This window comes from Gastrolobium bilobum, unplaced genomic scaffold (assembly GCF_033153095.1).
Source record: "Gastrolobium bilobum isolate Gb01-03AN ecotype WA unplaced genomic scaffold, APGP_CSIRO_Gbil_v1 utg25312, whole genome shotgun sequence".
Classification (NCBI taxonomy): domain Eukaryota; kingdom Viridiplantae; phylum Streptophyta; class Magnoliopsida; order Fabales; family Fabaceae; genus Gastrolobium; species Gastrolobium bilobum.
In genome coordinates this window covers 57,329-78,877 of record NW_026896214.1, presented here as the reverse complement: position 1 = coordinate 78,877, position 21,549 = coordinate 57,329, and the positions used below count along the sequence as shown (strand labels likewise).

The 21,549-nt window shown below is 36.1% G+C and overlaps 2 protein-coding genes across 4 annotated transcripts; one reads left to right on the top strand and one right to left on the bottom strand.

The window, feature by feature from the left end:
* The first annotated feature begins 1,136 nt into the window (after nt 1-1,136).
* LOC133298280 (pentatricopeptide repeat-containing protein At3g62890-like) lies at nt 1,137-4,324 on the top strand. 3 transcript variants are annotated; one of them, XM_061497548.1, is made up of 4 exons: nt 1,137-1,811; nt 1,984-3,329; nt 3,526-3,600; nt 3,958-4,324. In XM_061497548.1, the coding sequence occupies exons 1-2, from the start codon at nt 1,137-1,139 to the stop codon at nt 3,178-3,180; spliced, it is 1,872 nt and encodes a 623-aa protein (XP_061353532.1). In that variant the 3' UTR covers nt 3,181-3,329; nt 3,526-3,600; nt 3,958-4,324. The 3 variants fall into 3 exon arrangements, with proteins under 3 accessions (XP_061353532.1, XP_061353531.1, XP_061353530.1); XM_061497547.1 differs by having other exon boundaries at nt 1,984-3,600; nt 3,965-4,324; XM_061497546.1 differs by having other exon boundaries at nt 1,984-3,600.
* A 792-nt stretch (nt 4,325-5,116) lies between these two features.
* LOC133298277 (protein PPLZ12) lies at nt 5,117-7,712 on the bottom strand. Its single transcript, XM_061497542.1, has 5 exons — nt 7,462-7,712; nt 7,128-7,248; nt 6,939-7,030; nt 6,207-6,303; nt 5,117-5,742 (listed from the first exon to the last, which is right to left on the bottom strand). Exons 1-5 carry the CDS (start codon nt 7,660-7,662, stop codon nt 5,372-5,374), a joined length of 882 nt encoding a protein of 293 aa, XP_061353526.1. The 5' UTR covers nt 7,663-7,712; the 3' UTR covers nt 5,117-5,371.
* Between the last annotated feature and the right edge of the window lie 13,837 nt (nt 7,713-21,549).

Genomic DNA, 21,549 nt, shown 5'->3' with positions numbered 1-21,549 from the left:
CATCTTCCAAAAAAAAAATTAAAAAAAAATTGAGAAAATGGGATAAAAGGCTCAAATGGATCCATTTAATGGGTTGAATTTGCATTTAACTGAACTGTTAAATGTGTGTAATTGAGTTGATCTGCTTAATATGTGGGCCAACGTAAGACGATTGAAACAGCAATTTTTAAGAAAACTATATAATGAAATATATGTTGTTTTGTTTAAAGTTGTCGTCCCAATCAATTTTAGTATTTTTTTTTTTTTTTTTTTTGAATACATCAATTTTAGTATTCTAATAACATGTTTAGAATTTGGGAAATGTACTTGTTGCATAAAAGAGATTTTTTGTAGCAATTAATTATAACTATATACTAGGGATAATATATAGTTATAATTTTAAAAGTTATTTTTTTTTCTTTCCTCAGGCTGACGTGGTGGAAAGAAAAAAAACAATTTTAATATTACAACTATGCACTACCTCTAATATATAATTGTAAATGGTTGCATAAGAGGAAAAAAATTATAGCAACATGAGAAGTTGGGGGACCCTTACAATTTAGGGGAAAACAACTCTCTTACTGGAGAGTTATTTTGGCGACCTTTCGATTTTCATGCAGTAATTTTTTTATTTTTTTTTATAGATGTGGATCTCACATAAAATATTATAAGAAAATAGAAACCCTTGTATTTATGTTGGTAAGCTTCAAATAACTATTCAGAATTCCAAATCGTGATTCTAACAAAGCTTTAATGTTGGGTTGAGATTTTGTATCAAAATCGCTTTTAGATAAGAATTTTTAAACATGAGTTATTTCACTTCAAAGATACTGTTAAATAAAATTAATTTTATAAAATAAAAATTCTCTAAGCAAGTTTATAAACGCTCACCCCTGCACACACTAAAAGTTTATAACATCACATTTCACCTTTATCAAATCACCATTTATCCCTAATAATGTTAAATTGCATGCACAAAATCAAATATTTCTGCTCCAATATGAGTTCTCATAATTTTTTTTATTTAGGCCCATATATTGACCCGTAGAATTTGCGAGTGGGAAAAGGGCCTGAGCCCAGCCCGTGACGAAATGCTTGGGCTATATGTCAATTGGTCTAAGTTGAATTCAGTGCCAACACTAGCACCTTTTCAAAACATGATTCGGTTCTACTCAACGTTTGCAAAAACTTTTCAATCTGATCACTGTTTTAGAATAGGATCTTTGATTGAATCATGCAAATCCATGCAAGAAATTAAACAGACCCATGCTCAGTTAATCACCACTGCTCTAATCTCACACCCTGTTTTAGCCAACAAGCTCCTCAAGCTTGTTGCTTTTGCTTCTCTTTCTTATGCCCACAAACTGTTTGATCGAATACCTCAACCAGACTTATTCATTTACAACACTATGATCAAAGCACATTCTTTGTCACCTGATTCTTGTCGTGATTCCCTTGTGGTGTTCCGCTTGTTAACCCGGGATACAGGTATTTTTCCGAATCGATATAGCTTTGTGTTTTCTTTTAGTGCATGTGGAAATGGGTTGTGCGTGCAGGAGGGGGAACAGGTTCGGGTTCATTCCATGAAATTTGGGTTGGAGAACAACGTGTTTGTTGTTAATGCCTTGATTGGTATGTATGGAAAGTGGGGACTTGTGGAAGAGGGTCGGAAGGTCTTCGAATGGGCTGTGGATAAAGACTTGTATTCTTGGAACACAATGATTGCAGCCTGTGTTGGATCGGGTGACATGAGTCAAGCTAAGGAATTGTTTGATGGAATGCAAGAGCAAGATGTTGTATCATGGAGTACTATAATAGCTGGTTATGTTCAGGTATTGCTGGATTGGGAAGTAAACAAAATAATGATACTAACATCTTACATGATTGTCTTGTTCCTTTGAAGTGGATATTGCACAAGTATGCAATTGAAAGTATATCATATTTTGTTGTAGTTAACTTGATTGTTATTGTGCTATGTCTGAAGTTACTTCCTACTTACTATAGGTTGGCTGTTTCATGGAAGCTTTGGATTTCTTCCACAAGATGTTGCGAGTAGGTCCAAAACCAAATGAATATACCCTTGTAAGTGCTCTTGCAGCCTGTTCAAATCTAGTAGCATTAGATCAAGGAAAGTGGATCCATGTTTACATTGGCAGGAGCGAGATTAAGATGAATGAGCGGCTTCTTGCTAGCATCATTGACATGTATGCAAAGTGCGGAGAGATAGAATCTGCATCAAGAGTTTTCTGTGAACACAATGTGAAGCGAAGGGTTTGGCCTTGGAATGCCATGATCGGTGGGTTTGCGACGCATGGAAAACCCAATGAGGCTATAAATGTCTTTGAGCAAATGAAGGTTGAAAAAGTTTCTCCTAATAAAGTCACGTTCATTGCCTTACTAAATGCTTGTAGCCATGGGTATATGATCGAGGAGGGAAAATTGTATTTCAGATTGATGGTTAGTGATTATGGAATTAACCCAGAAATAGAGCATTATGGATGCATGGTAGATCTACTTAGTCGTGCTGGGCTCTTGAAGGAGGCTGAAGACATGATTTCAAGTATGCCCATGGCTCCAGATGTTGCAATTTGGGGAGCACTGCTGAATGCTTGTAGAATCTATAAAGATATGGAGCGGGGATATAGAATAGGCAGGATAATTAAAGAAATGGATCCTAACCATATAGGGTGTCATGTTCTATTGGGTAATATATATTCTACATCTGGGAGATGGAATGAAGCAAGAATGCTGAGAGAGAAGAATGAAATCAGTAGTGACAGAAAAAAAATTCCTGGTTGCAGCTCAATTGAATTGAAGGGTGTATTCCATCAATTCCTTGTTGGAGATCGATCCCATCCTCAAAGTAGGGAGCTTTATTCATTTTTGGATGAGATGACGACCAAGTTGAAGATTGCTGGGTATGTTCCTGAATTAGGGGAACTTCTGCTTGATATTGATGATGAGGAAGATAAAGAGACTGCTCTGTCCGTACACAGTGAGAAGTTGGCTATTGCTTTTGGATTGATGAACACAGCACCTGGAACTCCAATTCGCATTGTGAAGAATTTAAGAGTTTGTGGGGATTGTCATCAAGCAACAAAATTCATCTCCAAGGTTTATGATCGAGTAATTATAGTTAGAGACAGGACAAGGTATCACCATTTCAAAGATGGAATCTGTTCTTGCAAAGACTACTGGTAGATAAAGAAAGTGCTACACATGTCAAATAAGTTTCCTTGTGCATGTTTCCCTATTTGCCTGCTCATAATCCTTACTACCAGGATTTGACACGGTGCTGCATTTTTGTTAATATGGCGAACTCTCTCACATATTGAGTTGGCGAGACAAAGGTATGCATTTGATGATAAGCTTTTAGCTAAGGTGAAAGATAATGCTGTGCATATGATCAACACCTTTAATTACATACAAATAAGATAGAAAAGATCAAGGGCGGAAGAGGTAAAGTTCTCACTTTTCACTATTTGCATTGTTGAGCAATTCTGCAATTGACTTATTAAAGGGTGCTTTTGTTTTTATTTGCTTTAGTCTGGTTCTTGAAGAATGCGTCACTCTGTGGTTGTGTCAATTCTTTACAGCTTCACATAATGACTGCTGCCTGAGGTTTGTACACTTCCGTTTCTTATTGTATACATGTACTTAAACAATAGCTTGATATGCTAACTCAAGATTGTTCTTGTTGGAGCAAGGTAAGGCATAATTATTAAGGAGTAACTTACCATCATGAACACATCTCATTTTTCCAAAACATTTCTATGCTAATTGGATTCTGTACCAGTAGCTTTTTAGTGAAGTTTCATACCAACATTATTTCAGTTTATCATAACTTCATGGTTATGTGCATAGAGCAACATTTTATGTATGACTGGTGAAGGCTTGTCCACTTGGCACCATATGGAACTTTAAGCAATAGTTTTCATGTATTTTTCCTTCCCTTAATTGTTATTTTTGACATTGAAGTTTGCAGGTGGATCGAGAAATGTCATTGGACTATTAGAGGAGTATGTCACAGATAGCGAGCATCTCAAGAGTTTTAGACAATACTTGGACATCGGAAGCCAAAAATAGGATTATTGACTTGCTTCGACTTTGTGTTTTTAAGATTCTTTCAATGACGAAAAAGTATTATACGACAATGAAAATTATGGAGGAGATATCTAGTTATAACAACTGTACTGATTGTATACGTTTAGGACAAGTCATGTATCTATTTTTTATTTTTTTTTCTGAAGCTATTAACTTTGATGGGTAGACAGACAACGGGATAACACTAGAGGACAAGCAAAACCCGAGGAATGGTTCTCCTAGATATAAAAATAGGGGGAACTGTTTTCTAAAAACACTTTCCTATACTCACGTATAAAGAAATAGAATTCATTTATACATTTTCTCTTGCTTATATTCTCTCTCGTCTCTCCTCTACATGTGTATGTAAGAAACTTTTGTTATCTTATGCAACATAAGAAAATAATTTCCAATAAAAATATCACCAAGTTATAAATATCCCCCAAGCGATATTCAGAGTTACCATTGTCAAATCGAGAACCAATATGCACAATAATCATTACGTTCATCATATATAAAGAAAGCTATAACAACTTTTTGGGCAATTAGGTTAGGCATGTTGACTATCTGCATAGTTGCTATTCCGACTGATGCGTTTATCTGTTGAAATCAACAGTGCCACTATATCTAAACAATTTTACTACTCATATTACCTACACAAAAATTTCATTTCTACAAGTCAATCCAACCATAACAAATATAGCATGTGTCCTTGATTGATTTACCCAAGAATGACCAACAAATTTTCCAATTACTCTGAACGTGGTTTTGTTTGATTATCTAGTAATGGCAAGACCTGTGTACCTGAACGTGGTTTTGTTTGATTATCTAGTAATGGCAAGACCTGTGTACCACATAAACGTTACATTTGATCTTATGAGTGCCTGGATCAACCGTGAATTTGAAAAATAGAAGCTGAAACTGTTTCCAACTTCCAAATAGAAAGTATGAAATCAGACATTCCCAAGGTAAAAATGTTATGCACATACTACTTGGTGTCACAAGGAAACATATATAATCCATGAAACAGGAAAACGAAAACTAAATTATTATTTTTTTCTTTTTAAAGAAAAAAGGTTCCTATAAAGCAAGCTGCATATCATTTTCGAATTGTTTCAACAGTACAATGCCATTGACTGTATAGTATGACTGCAAGGACTGTATAGTACGACTGAAAACTGATAATTTACAAATTCAAAGTGTTCCAAAACTTTAATTCCGGACAATGCAGCAGAAACATATTACATATCTGTAGAATCCCAATGTGTCTGAGAGAGAAGTAAACTTATATATAGGCAATACTATAAGATCAAATGATATTTACTTGACCACTGGCTGCTTCCATCATTCCATTGCGTATCTGCTCACCAATATCCCTAACGTGGCCAGGTCCATGGGGTATAAAGACTGTGGTATTATTTGATGAGTTCCCAAGGTCTTTGATAGTGTCAAAGTACTGAGTGATCATGATAAGATCCATCACCTCCTTAGAGGAAGTGCCTTCTACCTTGTGAGAGAAATTCAAGATGTTCTCTCTCAAGCCATCTGTGATAGCTTGTCTCTGCCTGGCCACACCAATCCCACCCAAATACTTGGCTTCAGCTTCAGCTTCTGCTTTTTTAACTAGAAACACCTTTTCAGCTTCTCCTTTGTATTCACTAGCACGTAGCATCCTTTGAGCTGTAAGGTAAAATCAATCCTCAATAAGTAGGTTGCAAACAGGGACATGCAGACGGAATAAACATACACACACTGACACACACACACACAATCAAGATGCACACAGGATCCCACAGAACTACAATTAAGATAACCCCAATTCACCAGATATTTACAAATAAAAAACATGGGAAGAAAATTAAGTAGTAACCCAACAGAACACACAGAATTATCTTTCAGAACCCAATTCAACAGATATTTACAAAAAAAAAAATTTATGACCAAGTCATTACAGGCTAATATTTACAATTATCATTAAAATTTGTTGGCTGACTGCCCATAGTATAATTTCATCTAGGGCATGCGATGGAAGCCCATGGAATGAGAAGAGCATACGAAGAGACTGAGGTACATACATACATGTGTCACTGCATGATATGTCCATATGAGGGGAAACAAAATCTAAAACCATAAAGTATTATTACCTGCATTGATCTCATTCATTGCCTTACGCACAGAAGGATCAGGTATAATATCAACCATCAGTATGTGCTCTATGCTATATCCATATTCTCCCATCACCTGATACGCAAATTTCAGGAAAATGGAATATTGGTATGCAGATAAATAAAACGGCAAGAAATTCAGCATAAGGAACCGAATGAGTAAATCGAAATCTTACTGAGTTGTCATATTTCAAAACAGATGCTTTAGCATAAACTCATTTAGTTTTAAGAGGAACAAAACTAAATACATACTAAATTTGTGTATGACTTGAGGTTGATTTTGCATATTGAGGGACAATTTTTTGTGACACAAGTGGTCGAGTCATGGGACAATTCTTTGTGTTGTTAGCTGTTTGATGAATAGAATAAAGCAAAATATATTGCAATACCCTTTGTGCTATGCATTGTTTTACATGCAATAAAACTGGGATAAAGAAGGGTAGTAGTTATTGGTCTTTTTCCTTTTTGTGTTGTGGACAAGATTCTATAACTTATTTTAGTGGGTAACAAAAATTTAGAGATTCATGTAGTCATTTGAGTTGTTTTATGTCAGGTATGTATGCTATTTGAACAATCAAAACGAGATACAATTTTATTTTATTTTTTCCCTTCCAGCGAATCAAATGGACCCTTAAGGTTCTTTTCACTTACCAGCTCTTACATATTTCATTGAAGATGGCCAGAATTCATTTAACAAAAGCAGTAACTTACCTTCTCAAGTTCCTCCAACACAGCTTTGGCAACCTCACCCTTTTGCTCAAAGAGTTCATCCAAACTCATTCTTGGAACAATAGCACGGGTCACTGAAACACCAAAACAAACACAGTTAAAAAAAAAAAAAAAAAACCATAAAACATAGAAATGGTCAACGGAAAATTGATAACCGTGTAAAAAGCATACCATCAAAAACATAAGCCTGGATCTGTTCCTTAGGGTTTTGCAACTCATAAAAAGCATCATCAGCATTTTGTTTAACTACTCGGTATTGAATTGAGCAAAGCAACTGCACAAACACATTGTCCTGCACCACAATTTAAAAAATAAAATAAAAAAACACTCAATATTTCTCTCTCTTTTTCTCAATTCTTATCTCATAATTGATACTTCAAAATACACAATAATCAGAAAAAAAAAAAAGAGACAATAAAAGTTTTTTTAAAAAAAATCGTTTAATTATTTGTGAAAATTGAAACGACATAGAAAACCCTAAGACTGAATTGGAAAAAAGGTGAACCTTGGTTTTGGTCTCGATGCGGACGTCAAGAGAGGAGATCCTGGTGGAGAGGACGCCGGCGAGGCATTCTCCGACGAAAGGGTTGAAGAAATGAAGGCCAGGTTGGGCGAGGCGATGGAAGCGACCCCACTGTTCAACAACCCCAACGCTTGATTGTTCAACGCAACCGCAAAATAAGAAACTGCTGCTCCCGTTACCCATCTTCTCCGATACTCACAAACCCAAACAAAAACCGCACCTTCCTTTCAATAGTTTGTTTCTTTTCCTCCTCTTTTTTATAGCAAACTTTAGTTTGGTTAACTCATTTATGAGATAGGATATTCTGACACACAAATAATGTTACGCACAATGTTACGACCACATCTTAACTATTGATTTCCGTCAATCAACGGTTATCATTTTTCAAATCAAACTCATTAATTAATTATTAATTCGCAATAACTGATAACCGTTGATTGACAGAAATCAACGATTAAGATGTGGTCGTATCATTGTGCGTAATATTATTTGTGTGTCACAATATCCTATCCCCTCGTTTATTAGGTAAAATGAGTGACATCCTCTCGTATTCAGTAAAATATGATACGTTGGTATAAAAAAGTAAAAAAAAAAAGAGTAAAATATGATACGATGATATGGATAAATCATAATTATAAGGGTGGATTAATACTTATAAAGAAAAAAAAAATATTGAAAATAGATAGCTATAAAATTATCATTATTAATTTATTTAGGGTTTATTATTTATCATTTAAAAGCATGGTTCTTTTAGATAAATATAGTGTGTTTTTTCAAATTTTAAACTACAAAATTTTCCCTCCTCTCTCTCTTCCTCAAGTTTATTTCTTTATCTCTCTTAAAAGGATATAAGTGTGTATCCTTAAAAAGGATAGACACTTTTCCCATTCATTTATGTATGATTGTGAATTTGTAATTTTCTGAGTGATCATATCTTTTTTATTTAATATAAAAAAAGATCGTTTCCTCGTATTTGCAAAATAATACGAGTTCATATGTTATACTATCTTATGATCCAAGGGAAGTAGGTAATGTTTGGATATGATATATCGATAAAAATATTATTTATAACATAATTTTATATAATTCTTTTAAAAATTAATAATTAATTTTATATATTAGACATAAAAAAATGTAAAAGAAAAGAAAGAAAAACTATATATTAAAATAATAACTACACCTAAGATTGTAAATAAATCAGACGACTTATTCGTGGCCTAGAGTCTAATATGCCTATGACTAGGCTCATTTTAATTATGGAAAACGTGTTTGTCATTTTAAATTACATAACTTATATCATTTCACTCTCATAAAGAGATGGGACCCACATCAGTATTTTTTTCTGTCCACTCTCTCTCTCTTCCTTTATCTATCTTTTTCTCTCACTTAAAATGACACAACTTTACATCCTTTAAAATGATACACATTTTTTCCCTTTAATTATAGTACATAATTGAACTCATTTAAAGATATCTTTAAAAATCAAGTTACCTCTAAGTTTTTAGGCTCCGTTTGTATTTTTTAATAAATAGTATATTATGTATGCAAAAAAAAATAGTATTTTATTATTTATTTATAAATAATATATAATTATTTATTAGTAAAATAATATCTTATAATTTTCAACAATATAATTAAATTGTCAATATTTTGGATTGCAATGTGGCTTCAATTATTGTATTGTATTGATTTTCCGTTAACTTAAACATAAAAAAAAAAAAAAAAATCATAATCTATAATTTTCAAAGTACATAATGCTTTTTTTTAAGACTTAGTAGGTTTGATACTACAAGTCAGACTTTATATTTTTTGAGAATAAATCAGATCAATCCTATAATTTGGTTTATACGAGACTAACAAGTCAAGTTAGGCTTGAAATATTTTAAGAGTAATACTTTTCTAATGTTACATTAGAAAACTATTATTCCGAGGAATCATTACCATCGGGTAAGAGACAAGTTGGCGTTGTTAATAATGCAGCGTTACGTAATAAGGCAGTTTCCAATTCTGATCCTAATCACAGACAGGTCATTCAATCAGGTTCAAGATTTTAAGCTATTGCTGAGTTGGCTCAAAAGGATAATAATATCTTAATTATTTCCGATTCTCCAGTGATAGATTCAATCAGCATTGAATCTGGTCTGACACGAATTAATCATGGAAAATTAATTGCTCATAATGAAGAACCGTTGGTGAAAAAGGATATTCAAATGGAAACAGTTTCTCCATCTGCTAACCTATCCGCGGGCAAGTCGAGAAAAGAGGTCCAAAGTCAAGGAGTAAAATTCAAAGAGAACCAAAAGAAGAAAGCAACTGCATCATCTGCTAAAGTTCATCAGCTGGTCCAGAATGCTAATATTAGCAAAGGCAGATTAAATGCTTCAAAAGGTACAGAATCTCAAAAGAATAATTTTAAACTTGATTCTCAGAAGAATATGTCAGAGGATTTCCAAGATAGACAAATTGTCTTGCACCCTTCTTTATCTAAATTCCAGAGGAAGACGTCTCATGTGGTTAATGATCAGCAAGAGACTCTTCCTTCTTCTAGTGGCTTGGATAATGGAGGTAAAAATGGAAGACAACCAGATGCTCTTACGTTAGTGAGGAATTTTTATCAAACTCACAAGGATTCTATCCCTTTGGATAATTTGGACGTTTTGGGTGCGACTTCGGTCTATACCAATGCTCTTTCTTAGGGCCGGTTTCTGTTCTGATAAATTTAAGATTATTTTTATGAATATTTTGACCTGGAATTGTAGAGGGGCTGGGAAAAGGAGTTTTCCGCCTCTGATTCAGGATCTTTCTCATAGATACAGTATTAAAGTTATGGCTTTGTTAGAAACCAGATTGAGTGGTGTTATGGCGGATAGAGCTATTCAGCGTCTTGGTTTTTCTGGTCACTTTCATCGTGATGCTGTTGGTTTTTCTGGCAGTATTTGGGTGCTTTGGAACACTGATGAAGTTTCAGTGGATGTTCTTTTTTCTCATCACCAACTTGTTCATACTAAAATTTGTTGGGTAAAAGAAAATAGAGAGGAGTTTATGACTTTTATTTATGCAAGTTCGCGAAGACAGGAACGTATTCAACTGTGGGAAATTATGTCTTCACTGTTAGATCAGTCCATGAGGAATGCGACTTGGGGGATAGTAGGTTATTTTAACACGTATTTGTATGGGTATGAGAAGCTAGGTGGTAATGGGCATAACTGGAATAGCATGAGGGAATTTCGTGATTGTTTAGATGAATGTAGCTTGTCTGACATTGGCAATCAAGGTTCTATTTTCACTTGGCAAAGAAGAAATCTTCAGGAACGTCTTGATAGGGTTTGCGCTAATGATAATTGGAACTTGGTTTTCCCTAACCGTGTGGCTTTCAACTTGCCTTTCTTTGGCTCAGATCATCGACTAGTGTTATTATGGGAAGGTAAGCCTGCTATTTATCCGAGAGGGGAGCGTCCTTTCCATTTTCTAGCGTCCTGATTAACAGAGAGCACTTTTCATGAGGTGGATAATGGATGTTGGTCAAACAATGTAAACTGCATGCATGCTATAGAGACATTTCAGATTAATGCTTCGGGATGGCATAGAAATGTTTATAGGATTGCTCTGAAAAGAAAGAATGATTTGCATGCAAGGATTAAAGGTATTGATGGATGTCTTAGTTATCAGTACAGTCATAGCCTTGAGATGTTGCAAAAGGATCTATGGAGGGAACTAGACAAGATTTATCTTCAAGAGGAAATCACATGGTTTCAAAGATCGAAATTGAATTGGTTCGCTCTTGGAGATAGGAACTCGCGTTTCTTTCATTCTGTGACGGTTGCCAGACGTAAGAAGAATCACATAGATACGTTGAAAAACTCGGAGGGAGTTTGGATTGGTGATCAGCAGGTTTTAATGGAAATGGTTGTTTCCTTCTTTGAAAATCTGTACACAAAAGATCCATTACCTAAACTGGCTTTTCCAGTTCGTGGCTTTTTTCCAGTTATTGAAGCGCATGCTTTAGACACGATGAGTATTATGCCAAACAGTAAGGAGATCGGAGATGTAGTCTTCTCTTTTGGTCCATACAAGTCGCCTGGGAAGGATGGGCTTAATGCTCTTTTCTTTCAATCTCAGTGGGATAAGGTGGGTGAGTCAGTTATTTCTTTTGTGAAAGGTGTGTTCCTTCATCCGAATAATATCAAAGAGGTTAACCAAACTTTGATTTGTCTGATTCCTAAGATTGATGTGCCTGAATTACTTAAAGATTTCAGACCTATTAGCCTTTGTAATGTTATTTACAAGACTGTAACTAAGATTGTGGCTAATAGGCTGAAATCTCATATGGCTCACTTGGTTATGCCTAATCAATGGGGTTTTATTAAGGGTAGACAAGGAGCGGATAATATCATTGTGGCTCAGGAAATCATCCATTCCATGAATAAAAAGAGAGGAGGTAAGGGTTGGATGACTGTCAAAGTTGATTTAGAAAAGGCTTACGACAAGATTTCTTAGGAGTTTTTGAAAGACACGCTTGTGAATGTTGGTTTGCATGAGAATATCATTTCTCTGATCATGTGTTGTGTCTCGTCATGTACAATGAATTTGTTATGGAATGGATCAACTACGACAGAATTTTCTCCTAATCAAGGTCTTCGTCGGGGAGATCCTTTGTCTCCTTATCTTTTCATCCTTTGCATAGAAAGACTTGCTCATTTGATTAATGTAGTAGTTCAGGAGGACGTTTGGAAGCATATCAGATTGAATAGAATGAGACCACTGCTTTCCCATCTATTTTTTGCAAATGATCTTCTGCTCTTTACAGAAGCCACAGAAGGGCAAGTTGTTATTATTAATAAGATTCTTGATTGTTTTTGCAGGTGCTCTGGTGAGAGGGTTAGCAAGGAAAAAACAAAAGTCTTCTTCTCCAGAAACGTTAATCATACCCGAGTGCAGAATTTAAGGCAGTTGATGGGCTTCTCTCCTACAAATGACTTGGCTAAATACTTGGGTATTCCTCTTCGTCATAGCCCTGCTATGAAGAGTACGTTTGGCTATATCTTAAATCGGATGCAAGCTCGTTTAAATGCCTGGAATCAACGTACTCTTTCATTGGCAGGAAGATCAACTTTGGCTAAGTCAGTTCTTACTGCAATTTCTCAATATCATATGCAAACTTATATTATTCCTAGTGGTACGTGTGATCGTATTGAGAGTGTAACTAGGAATTTCATTTGGGGATCAACTTCTGAACGAAGGAAAGCTCACCTGGTTTCTTGGGAGACGGTCTGTTTGCCGAAGATTGTAAGGGGGCTTGGTTTTCGTAAAATTAAAGAGAATAATATGGCTTTTATCATGAAGCTAGGTCACTGTATCATGACTGATCGTAATTAGTTATGGGTTCGGGTCCTTCGTAGCAAGTATAAGGTGGAGGAGAGGCTCATTCCAAGTATCTCGGCTTCAGCAAATGATTCTGGTTTATGGAAGGCTATTGTTAAGTATTGGCCTCAAACTCTAGAGAATTCTCGTATCATTTTAGGGGATGGGGTTCATACGTCTTTTTGGATGGATTCGTGGGTGCCAGGGTGTCCTCAACTTGTTTATCTGGTCATTCAACTTATTCCTCCTATTATGACTCATTGGTCTACGTCTCAATTTGTAACTTGTTATGGTAATTGGGACTGGCCTTTATTCCTGCACCTTCTTCCTACTTCAATATTAGACAAGAGTCGTAGTGTGCTCCCTCCTACAGTGGATCTTACTCCGGACCGTGTTATTTGGACAGGTAGCCAAGATGAGATTTTTTTCAGTGAAATCAGCTTATAACAATCTCATGGGTACCTCGCATTATCATCAGGATAGGATTTGGAAGGTAATTTGGGCTTGGCCTGGTCCTGAACGTATTAGACAATTCTTATGGCTTCTCTACAGAGGTTCTCTTTTAACTAATGTTCGTAGAGTGCATCGTCACATGGCTACAGATGCAGCGTGTCTGAGATGTCATTATAATCTTGAGGATAGTTTACATGCCATTAGTGATTGTCCTGGTGCCAGGGAATTATGGGAGCATTAGGTTCCTTCTGATAACCGCAGTGACTTTTTCTCCATGGATCTTCACCTATGGATTCAGACAAATCTAGGATTAAAAAGTCCGTTTCAAACTGATCGAACTTGGCCTTTGTATTTTGGGGTGATAGCTTGGTGTTTGTGGGGGAAAAGAAATAAGGCGATCTTTGATCAAACTAGCACCTCGAATATGGTCTCATTAGGCGCATTACCTTCACTTGTGGTAATATTCAATTGGCTAATGAAACCCTTATTAAGATTGGTCATCAGAAGCTTAGAAGAGAGGAACGTCTTATTCACTGGAATTTTCCCTCTGAGGGTTATGTTAAACTTAATGTGGATGGTTCCAGCATAGACAGTGGGTAAAGGACTGTATATGGTGGAGTCATAAGGGATGCTGCTGGGAACTGGTTAACTGGTTTTACAAAATTTCTTGGGAGTGGTACTTCTACTTCAGCGAGAATTTGGGGGTTCTTGACAGGTATGGATCTGGCTTGGCATAAAGGATTTAGGAGAGTCTTTGTGGAGGGTGACTCCAAGGTGGCTTTGGAATTTATTAGAAAAGGGTGTGACGTAAGTCACCCTCTTTCTGCTTTAATCATCCGAGCTCGTAGCATGCTTCAAAGAGACTGGATTATTCATCTTAGTCATACTTATAGAGAAGGCAATTTTGTTGTTGATTGGCTTGCTACTCATGCACCTCATCAGGATGGACAACTGATTGTGCTGGATGTCCCTCCAACGGCTTGTTTGAAATTGCTTTGTAATGACTTGAGGTGAGTTAGTCTCCCAAGATTGTGCCCAGTATAGGGCTTTTTTGATGTTGCTTTAGTTTTCATTGTATTTCCAAAAAAAAATAAAAATATTATTCCCTACTCAAACAATAAATAATATAGAGAGAAGAGTTGGAGGTGAGAGAATTTTTTTTTTGTATGGAACCCATTCGAAAAATATGCGTGTGAGAGATAATACTTTTTTATGTAACATAAGAAAAGTATTACTCACATTTTAAATAAGGGCTTATCTAGTCTCATGCTATAGAGAGAAGAAATCTTATATCATAGACACATAGTGGTGGCCCATTACCTAAAAAAGTGAAAAGGTTGCACGATTATCGAAGGATATGTAAGAAAAAAAAACTTACCTAATGTAACATGTGAATAGTTTTTCTCTTAAATAATGATTTAGACTAGAGTTTAACTTGACATGACTCATTTATCCCTATAATTGCATTTATAAATAATTGAGCGACGAGTGGCGAGTGTTAAATACCAATAATGCTTACGAATTAAATTCAATTAGTCATTATTTTTTGTTGTTTAATATAAATAAAAAAGGGATAGATTATTCTGTCTACCTTTGCATATTCCATTTAACACCGTTAGATTTTAATTTCATCCAAAAATGAAGATTTAGAGGATAAAATAAATTCTTTTATCACTTTCTCTCTCTTCTGCCTCGTATCCTTTTCTCTCCTCTCTCTTTGGCAACAGGACAAAATTTCTTCTTGTAATTTCCGTCGCTATTGTTCACACATCAAATGAGCATTGATGAATTTGTTTTCAATAACAAAATTTCGAAGAAGATCGTGATTCCCACAACTTATTCATGATACGATGTCTTCTTCCTTTCCTATATATAATAACATTGCACACTAAATCAAACATTATAAACACTCTCTTCTCATTCTGGGTTTGTTTATCTTTGTGTGCTTCGTGAGTTTTAGTTTTAGGGTTATTTGTTTTCTCAGGTTTTGAATTTTTCGTGTGTGTTGATTTGTTTCATTGTAGGGGAATTGTAATGTGTTTATAGGAGAAAGGAAAGAGAGAAAGGGAGAGAGACAGTGCAGAAAGAAAAAAAAGGATAAAATAATCTTGATACAGACGCATACTTGTATCTGACTAGAGAGAGATTTAACAGAAAACAAAAAAAAAGTTCTTTATTCATCATACCCATTGTACATACAACCCATTATATTATATAGTGGTTAATACCCACTTCAATGAATCAACTATACATCAGACTATGCTACTGACCTTACACAACCCTTTCTATTATTAATTGGACCTTTCACTGACTCTACAAGACATAGTCTTTAGTCCATATAGTTTCCTTTCTCTTCCTAATAGGCCTGCTATCCTCACATGTAACAACTGCCCCTTCTTCAAAAGCAACATTGTCCTCAAGGTGTAGGGAAGGGTAAACTCTTTTAAGCTCTCCAACTGATTCCCATGATGCATCTTCAGGTACCGTTTCAGACCATTGGACCAAAACTTGCTGCTGAGTTCTTCCTCTGATTGGCACTGTGCGGGAACTCAATACTGCAATGGGCACTTGGACATGTTTGTTATCCACGCTCTCTATAGGCAGAGGTGAAGCACTAAGATTTGCTGAGCCATGAAATGGTTTCAAGCTTGAAATATGGAAAGTAGGATGGATTTGGCTGCCTTCAGCTAACTTTAACTGATAAGCAACAGAGCTAATAACCTTCTGAATTGGAAAAGTGCCAAAATACCTCTTAGCAAGCTTGTGATTAGCTCTCCTTGCTACTGATAGTTGTCTATAAGGTTGAAGACGAACTAGGACTAGATCACCCACTTGAAATGTATGATCTCGACCGTGCCTATTTGCTTGATGTTTTATTCGATGTTGAGCACGTTGCAAGTTTAGCTTGAGACTTGTTAAGACTTCATTGCGCTTCTGAAGTAATGTGTCTAAGGCTTCTATTTTGATCAAAACCCTTGGGTACATAGGTAACATCACTGGTGCTCTCCCATACAATGCCTCAAATGGTATTGTATTAATTAAAGAGTGAAAAGAGGTATTATAATGCAATTCTGCCCAGCAAAGATAGGAAGACCAAGCATGATTTTGTTCTGAGCAAAAAGCTCTAAGGTACTGTTCAATATATCGGTTGGTCTCCTCAGTTTGACCATCTGATTGAGGGTGATAAGCTGATGTTGCATGGAGTTTTGTACCACTCAATTGAAATAATTTCCTCCAAAAATTGCTTCAGAATATTGGGTCACGATCTGAAACCAAGGACCTTGGAAACCCATGAAGTTTCACAATCATATTACAAAACAATTGAGCCAATGTTGAAGCTGTGTAAGATGCAGGCAATGGACCAAAATGTCCATATTTCGTGAGTCTATCAACCACTACTAAAATGATGGTAAATCCTTGTGACTTTGGCAAGGCCGTAATAAAATCCAAGGTTAAATCATCAAAGACAGCTTCTGGAATAGGCAATGGATTTAACAAACCCATTGGAGCTTGAGTAGAAGTTTTCACCAGTTGACAAATGGTGCATTGAGTGATAAAACCTTTGACCTCCTTGTGCATATTTTTCCAAAAGAAGGAAGCAGAGATTCGAAGGAATGTCCTTAATACACCTGCATGGCCTCCCAAAGGTGTGCAATGAGCTTCAGTAATCAGAATGGCTTTAAGCTGGGATTGTGTGCCCAACATGAATCTGTCTTTGTAAAACAACAGGCCATCCTTACACGTAATAAATGGGTCCTTGTTTGTACCATTTACCAATGACTGATGTATAGCCAATAAGTCCTGGTCTGCAGAATTTTCTGACTTAATCTGATTAATAATGTCAAATTTAGGTTCAGATATCAAAGCTAGAGCTGTACCGTGCACCATGTCATCATGTTGTCTAGATAGTGAATCTGCCACCACATAGGAAAGTCCTGTTTTATACTCAATGCTGAAACTATATCCAAGAAGCTTAGACATGTACTTCTATTGTTCAGGAGTCTGAATAGTTTGAGTAAGCAATTACCTCAAACTTTGATGATCTGTCTTTATCACAAAATGAGAACCTAGTAGGTAGTTTCTCCACCTCTTGATAGCCTTGGTTAATGCATATAACTCACGAACATAGGCAGAAGCTACTGCCATTTTAACCCCCAACTTTTTACTAAAAAATGAAATAGGTTTACCATTTTCTAATAATACAGCCCTTATTCTAAAGTTTGATGCATCTGATTCAATGACAAAAGAAGAGCTAAAATCTGGAAGATTCAACACAGGTGTTGTGGACATGGCTACCTTCAACTTCTGGAAAGATACATCAGCTTCAGGAGTCCATGAGAATCTATCATGTTTCAACAGCTCAGTTAGTGGATGGGCTATTGAAGCATAATGTTGTACAAATCTCCTATAATATCCTGTTAGACCAAGAAAAGCCCTTAGTTGCTTGATAGAGTGAGGGGTAGGCCAGTCTGTTATTGCTGATAGCTTCCTTGGATCAACTTTAACACCAGAAACAGTCACTACATGGCCCAAATAAGCTATCTCCTGCACACCAAACTCACATTTGCTGAGTTTAACAAAAAAAGAATGTTGTAATAGGCACCTAAGGGTGATTTCCAAGTGTTGGACATGTTCATCCATTGAAGAGCTGTAAATCAACACATCATCAAAGAAAACTACTATAAACTTACGCAAGTAAGGTTTGAAAATTTTGTTGATTGCCGCTTGAAAAGTGGCTGGTGCATTTGTTAATCCAAATGGCATGACACATAATTCGTAGTGTTCTTCATGTGTTCTAAAAGCGGTCTTGTGAATATCTTCAGACTTCATGCGAATTTGATGATATCCCGATCTCAAATCCAATTGTCTGAAGACTGAAGCTCCAAATAGCTCATCCAACAACTCATCTATGGTTGGAATTGGAAAAACATCCTTGACTGTTATGGAATTAAGAGCATGGTAATCTATACACATGTGCCAACTATTATCCTATTTTCTCACCAACAAAACTGGTGAGGAAAAAGAACTATGGCTGTACTGGATGAATCCCGAGCCTAACAGGTCATTCACTTGTTTCTCAATCTCCTCTTTTTGGTGATGAGGATATCTGTATGGTTTTACAGCAATTGGTTTCGAATTTTCCACTAATTGAATGGCATGAGTCATGTCTCTGAATGGTGGCAACGAGTTTGGAATGGAAAATACTATACTGCAGTTGATTGAAACTGACCATAAAGCAAGATTAACCTTATCTTTTAAGGCATGTAATTCTGAAATTGCCTTTGCTTGAGCCTCCTCAACAGGTTGCAGTGAGAGAGTATTACATTCACCTTCCATACTCTCTGTTGATAACTCTTCTCCTTGTTGCTGACAGCCACTCAATTTTAGTGGTATTCCCTGCCATACAAATTCCATGGACAAATTATTGTAGTCATGGGTGACCTTGCCTAGTTGAGTTAACCAATGCATTCCTAGAATGACATGTAGTTCTCTCAACTCAATAACCCACAGATCTGTAGTGAATCCATGGCCTTGAATTTGGAGTTTGACATTGGGACACTTTCTGTCACAAAGTAGAAATTCTCCACTGCCCATAAAGACTCCCATTTTAGAAGATTTTGTCATAGGCAACCGAAGTTCTTCTGCTAGCCTTCTTCTAATAAAGTTGTGAGAGCTTCCAGAGTCTACTAACACCTTCACTCCTTGATTCAATATACTGACCTGCAATTGTATGGATCTCGAATTATTACTCCCTGACAGAGAATTCAAAGCTGCATCAATTCTGGTTCCCTTGGGTTCTTCTAAACCCCAAACTATCTCTTCTTCTTGCTCTTCACCCGAGTCTTCTACTCCTCCTATAAGGAGCATCATCTTGGCCTTGCATCTATGTCTAGCTGTCCACTTTTCATCACATGTGAAACATATACCCAGTTCTCTTTTCTTTTGTATTTCTTCGGATGATAATTTTCTAACAGGTACTGTAGGTGGGGATGGTAAGGCTAGTGTTTGGGATGATTGAATAGCTAAAGGGGTAGCTTTCTAAGTATTGGTGGGTGAGTGGGGACGATGAAAGGATTTCTTGGTACTATTGGTGAAAGAGGAACGAAGCTTAGAATGATGGCTATCATAAGCTAAGGCTAGTTGCATAGCTTGATGCAAGCTAGTGGGCCAATGCAACTGAATTGCTCTCTGAAGATCAGGTTGCAATCCTGAAATGAAAAGAATCATTAAAAGATTATCACTGAGATCATGTACCTGGTTCATCAATCTTTGAAATTCTCGCATATAATCCGCCAAGGAACCATTTTGGGTCAATTCTACAAGAACTCCTCTGACATCTCTGTAATGTGACGAACCGAAACGTTGTCTCACTGCCTTAGTGAACTCCTCCCACGTTTGCAAAGTACCACTATTAAAGATCCATTGAAACCAGTCCCCTGCAACATCGTCCATCTTCAACCCTGCGATTTGGACCTTGAGATGATCCGGAGTCTGTTGTAGACGAAAGAACAGTTCAGATTTGAAGATCCAATTGGTCTTGACCCTCAAATGAAGGAATCTCCATTTTCACAAAACGCAGAGACCCTCGATCATCAGAACCCATTGTTGGTGGTGGCTGGGTAAATGACAATTGTTGAATTGTTGGTTGTGACTGAGGAAAACGAGACATAAATTCTCTAAGTTGTGCCTCCATCGCTGCAAATCGTGCTTCAATCGATTCATTCACTTGATGATGAACTTGATCACGGTGAGCGGTGAATTCTTCGGCCAAATCTTGAACCCTCATGGTTGATGGGTCAAAATGAAAGCACCAGTTGATACAAGACGCGGACTTGTATCTGACTAGAGAAAGAGATTTAACAGAAAACAGAAAAGAGTTCTTTATTCATCATACCCATTGTACATACAACCCATTGTATTATATAGTAGTTAATATCCACCTCAATGAATCAACTATACATCAGACTATGCTACTGACCGTACACAATCCTTTCTACTATTAATTGGACCTTTCACTGACTCTACAAGACATAGTCTTTAGTCCATATAGGTTCCTTTCTCTTCTTAATAGGCCTGATATCCTCACATGTAGGTTTCATTGTAGGGGAATTGTAATGTGTTTATAGGAGAAAGGAAAGAGAGAAAGGGAGAGAGACAGTGCAGAAAGAAAAAAAATGAATAAAATAATCTCCACTGTTATATGAAATTAAATCTAATGGTAGTGAATGGGTTAAATAAATGTAGGCAGAATAATTTATCCCAATAAAAAAATATATCCTACCAAAAGAAATATCAGAAATTGCAAAAAAATAAAATAAAATTATATTTTGTCTTTTATAATCTCGGTTGCATACATTTTAAATTTAATTAATATGCATTAACATATACTAATATTTTGACCTTATTATTATTTCTTATTTTAGTTACTATAAAAAAGAAAGAATAATAATGGGTACAAATATTAATAAATACGCTTCAATTGAACTCCATTTGTAATGCTTGACTTTGCTGTTAAAACCGATTCTCTTTCTGACGAGAAAGAAGCAAGTAGAATCACGTATGCCTTAAGCACTAAGATTCTGAATATATTATGCATTAGGGTGTTCACGGTCTGGATTGGATCGGTTTTGGAAGCAAAATTCATCCGATCCAATTCCTTCGGTTTGATCATGTAATCATCCATTCGGTTTAGATTTTTTTTTCAAATCCGATCCGATCCAATCCAATTTTTTTCGGTTTGGATTGGATCGGTTTTCGGTTTTTTGAAAATCCTAAAATAAGTTTCATGATTATTGTGCAAATAACATCTTTTGTATATATTGGCTTTGTAAAAAAAAAAATTGAAATACAAAAATACCAGTAAACAGTACCATAGTTGATGAGACGTGATTAAGTTTTTTTTTTGGTTTAGTTGATGAGTTAATGAGTCTTGAGTTTAAAAATTTTTGGGCTATGATTGGAGAAAGGACAAGTAGGTAGAGAATAATTAATATATTGGATCGGTTTGGATTGGATCGGTTTTCATCAACCCATCCGAAAACCGATCCAATCCAATTAAAATTTGCGATTTTCTTTCGGTTTTCAATTTTTCGGTTTTCGGTTTATTCGGTTATCAGTTTTTCGATTCAGTTTTCGCAGTTTGGATCGGTTGATAAACACCCCTATTATGCATGATTGTCCAACGTTTGACTGCGGAATGCGCTCCCCTTTTTTTTGGAGTTACCCAACCCTAATTATCTCTTTGAGACGAGCTGG

Excerpts from the sequence above, each read along its gene's own strand:
- LOC133298277 (XM_061497542.1), bottom strand. The coding sequence starts at position 7,662 with ATGGGTAACGGGAGCAGCAGTTTCTTATTTTGCGGTTGCGTTGAACAA. Across the intron at positions 7,031-7,127 it reads CCAGGCTTATGTTTTTGATG|TGACCCGTGCTATTGTTCCA; the intron begins GTATGCTTTTTA and ends TTGGTGTTTCAG. Across the intron at positions 6,304-6,938 it reads TGTTGGAGGAACTTGAGAAG|GTGATGGGAGAATATGGATA; the intron begins GTAAGTTACTGC and ends TTTGCGTATCAG.
- LOC133298280 (XM_061497548.1), top strand. The coding sequence starts at position 1,137 with ATGATTCGGTTCTACTCAACGTTTGCAAAAACTTTTCAATCTGATCAC. Across the intron at positions 1,812-1,983 it reads TAATAGCTGGTTATGTTCAG|GTTGGCTGTTTCATGGAAGC; the intron begins GTATTGCTGGAT and ends TACTTACTATAG.